Here is a 2,500-nt window from a genome sequence, read left to right as displayed (position 1 = left end):
TCTGTCTGTCTGTCTGGCTGGCCCTGTCCGTCTCTATTTGTCTGTCTATTGTCTGTCTGTCTGTCTGTCTGTCTGGCTGGCTGGCTGGCCCTGTCCGTCTCTATTTGTCTGTCTGTCTGTCTGTCTGTCTGTCGGTCTGCCAGCCTGCCTGCCTGCCTGCCTGCCTGCCTGCCATATCAACCTGTTCGTCAATCTATCTACCTGTCGGTCTATTCCTGCAATTCTTCGAATGCAATTGCAGACACAACTCCCCACTCCCACCCGCCCGCTTCTCGTCCTGCCATCTATCCATACGCCCACACATCGCACAGACAAACCGGAGAAAGAGTGAAAGTGAGAGAAAGGGAGACAGGGGGAAAGGGAGAGGTAGATAGATAAAGAGAGAGAGTGTGAGATAGAGATAGGGGGAGAGAGAGGGAGGGAGGGAGGGAGGGAGGGAGAGAAAGGAGGGAGGGAGGGAGGGAGGGAGGGAGGAAGGGAGTAAGGGGAGAGAGGGAGGAAGGGAGGGAAGGAGGGGAGAGAGGAAAGGAGAGAGAGAGAGAGAGAGAGAGAGAGAGAGGAGAGAGAGATCCAGCCCCATCACCATCCACAATCACCATTTCCTCATCCCCATCATCGCCACCATCCTTGACTCACCTCAACCCCACCTCCAACATCCCCAACATCTTACTTAAAACATCTCCCTCCCTCCCTCCCTCCCTTCCCCCCTCTCCCTCCCCCCCCCCCCCCCCTCTCTCCCTCTCTCTCCCCATACTCATTCCTCATTCACTTTGTCATGATTTACTCACCCTTCTCTTAACCTCCTAGATTAATTCCTGACTCGCTTCATCCTTCTTTCGTTCATTCACCCTTTCCTCATCCTCTCAGAATCATTCCTGACTCACTTTATCATTCATTCATTCGCGCTTCTCTCACTCTCCCATTCATTCGTTCTTACTCTCCCTGACTCATTCCTTATTCACTTTATCATTCATTCATTCATTCATTCGGTCATTAATTCACTAATTCTTAACTTATTTTATCATTCATTCATTCATTACTCACTTTATTATTCATGCATTCTTTCGTTCATTCATTCCTCACTCACTTTATCATTCATCCATTCTTTCATTCATTCACTCCTTACTCACTTTATCATTCCTTCCTTCCTTCATTCATTCATTCCTTACTCACTTTATCATTCCTTCCTTCATTCACTCATTCATTCACTCTCCCACCCCTGCTGCTACTGCCTCGCCCTCCACATATGGTCTCCCAAGAGTGCCAGCTGGTGCCCTTAGTGCCACAGGTGGTGTGAGTCATTTAAGATGGGTGTCAATTGCGGAAGTCCTTGGCTGGGTGGGTGGGGGGGGGGTGAGGGCGTGGGGGGTTGGAGGGAGGGAGTGGTAGGTTGAGGGCGTGGGGGGGGGGGGGGGGAGGGTTGTGAGTACAGTTCGGTAGAAACAAAAAGATGTCTGAGTTGGGGATAATATTGAGTGAGGGAGGGAGGGGTGGGGGGAGGGGGGAGGGAGGGAGGGGGGGGAGGGAGGGAGGGAGGGGAGGGAGGGAGGGAGGAGGGAGGGAGGGAGGGAGAGGAGGGGAAGGGAGGGAGGGGGGAGGGAGGGAGGGAGGGAGGGGAAGGGAGGAAGGGGGAGGGGGGAGGGAGGGAGGGAAGGGAGAGAGAGAGAGAGAGAGAGAGAGGGGAAGGAGAGAGAGAGAGGGGAGAGAAGAGGAGAGAGACAGAGAGAGAGAGGAGAGAGAGAGAGAGAGAGAGAGAGGGGGAGAGAGAGAGAGAGAGAGAGATGGAGAGAGTGAGGAAAGGAGAGAAGGGCGAGAGAGAGAGGGAGAGGAGAGAGAGAGAGAGAGAGAGAGAGAGGGAGGGGGAGAGAGAGAGACGAGAGGAGGAGAGAGAGGAGAGAAGAGAGGAGGAGAGAGAGAGAGAGAGAGGGGGAGAGGGAGAATGGACCCCGGGGAAGGGGGGAGAAGAGAGGATGAGAAAGGAGAGGAGAGAAAAGAGAGGAGACGATAGGAGAGAGTTTTAAGACCGAGAAATACCCAACTAATATGAGCATCATACGAAATACATACGAAAAAGTCATCACAGACAAATAACAAAATATCCAATTAACTTTTTTATCGTAAATAGAAAAGAGAAAAAACAACACAGAAAATAGAAAAAAGAAAAGATAAAAATAAACGTAATTAGCCAAGTCAGTTTTATTAAGGCATTTTTTGGACTCTGACCCCAAAAAAAAAACAAACAAAAACGCCCTTAAAAAAATATTTTGTTTTCGAAACAAGAAAAAAAAAGGGGAAAAAAAAAAAAAAAATAGCAAAATCCAAACAAGCCCCCCTGAAGGGGAAAAGCAAAAAAAAAAAAAACATAAAGGAAAAAAGAGAAAGAGAGAGGGAGAGAGAGAGAGAGAAGGAGAAAAATAAATAAAAAATAAACAGAAGTTGCCTCTTTGATATCTGGTTTGAAGAAGTTTACTGACAAAAGTCTAATGTTTTTTTTAAATAA

The 2,500-nt window shown here is 48.7% G+C and overlaps 1 protein-coding gene across 1 annotated transcript in view; it reads right to left on the bottom strand.

Moving 5' to 3' along the window:
- LOC119576598 (polypeptide N-acetylgalactosaminyltransferase 2-like) overlaps window positions 1–1,302 on the bottom strand; it is a 39,882-nt gene extending 38,580 nt beyond the window's left edge. The window contains exon 1 of the mRNA XM_037924263.1: window positions 1,218–1,302. Coding sequence (XP_037780191.1) covers window positions 1,218–1,302 — 85 coding nt within the window. The remainder of the gene's footprint in view (window positions 1–1,217) is intronic.
- Window positions 1,303–2,500: the final 1,198 nt, after the last annotated feature.

The sequence above is a fragment of the Penaeus monodon genome, chromosome 9, assembly GCF_015228065.2.
Source record: "Penaeus monodon isolate SGIC_2016 chromosome 9, NSTDA_Pmon_1, whole genome shotgun sequence".
Classification (NCBI taxonomy): Eukaryota; Metazoa; Arthropoda; class Malacostraca; order Decapoda; family Penaeidae; genus Penaeus; species Penaeus monodon.
This window is presented reverse-complemented; position numbering and strand designations above follow the sequence as displayed.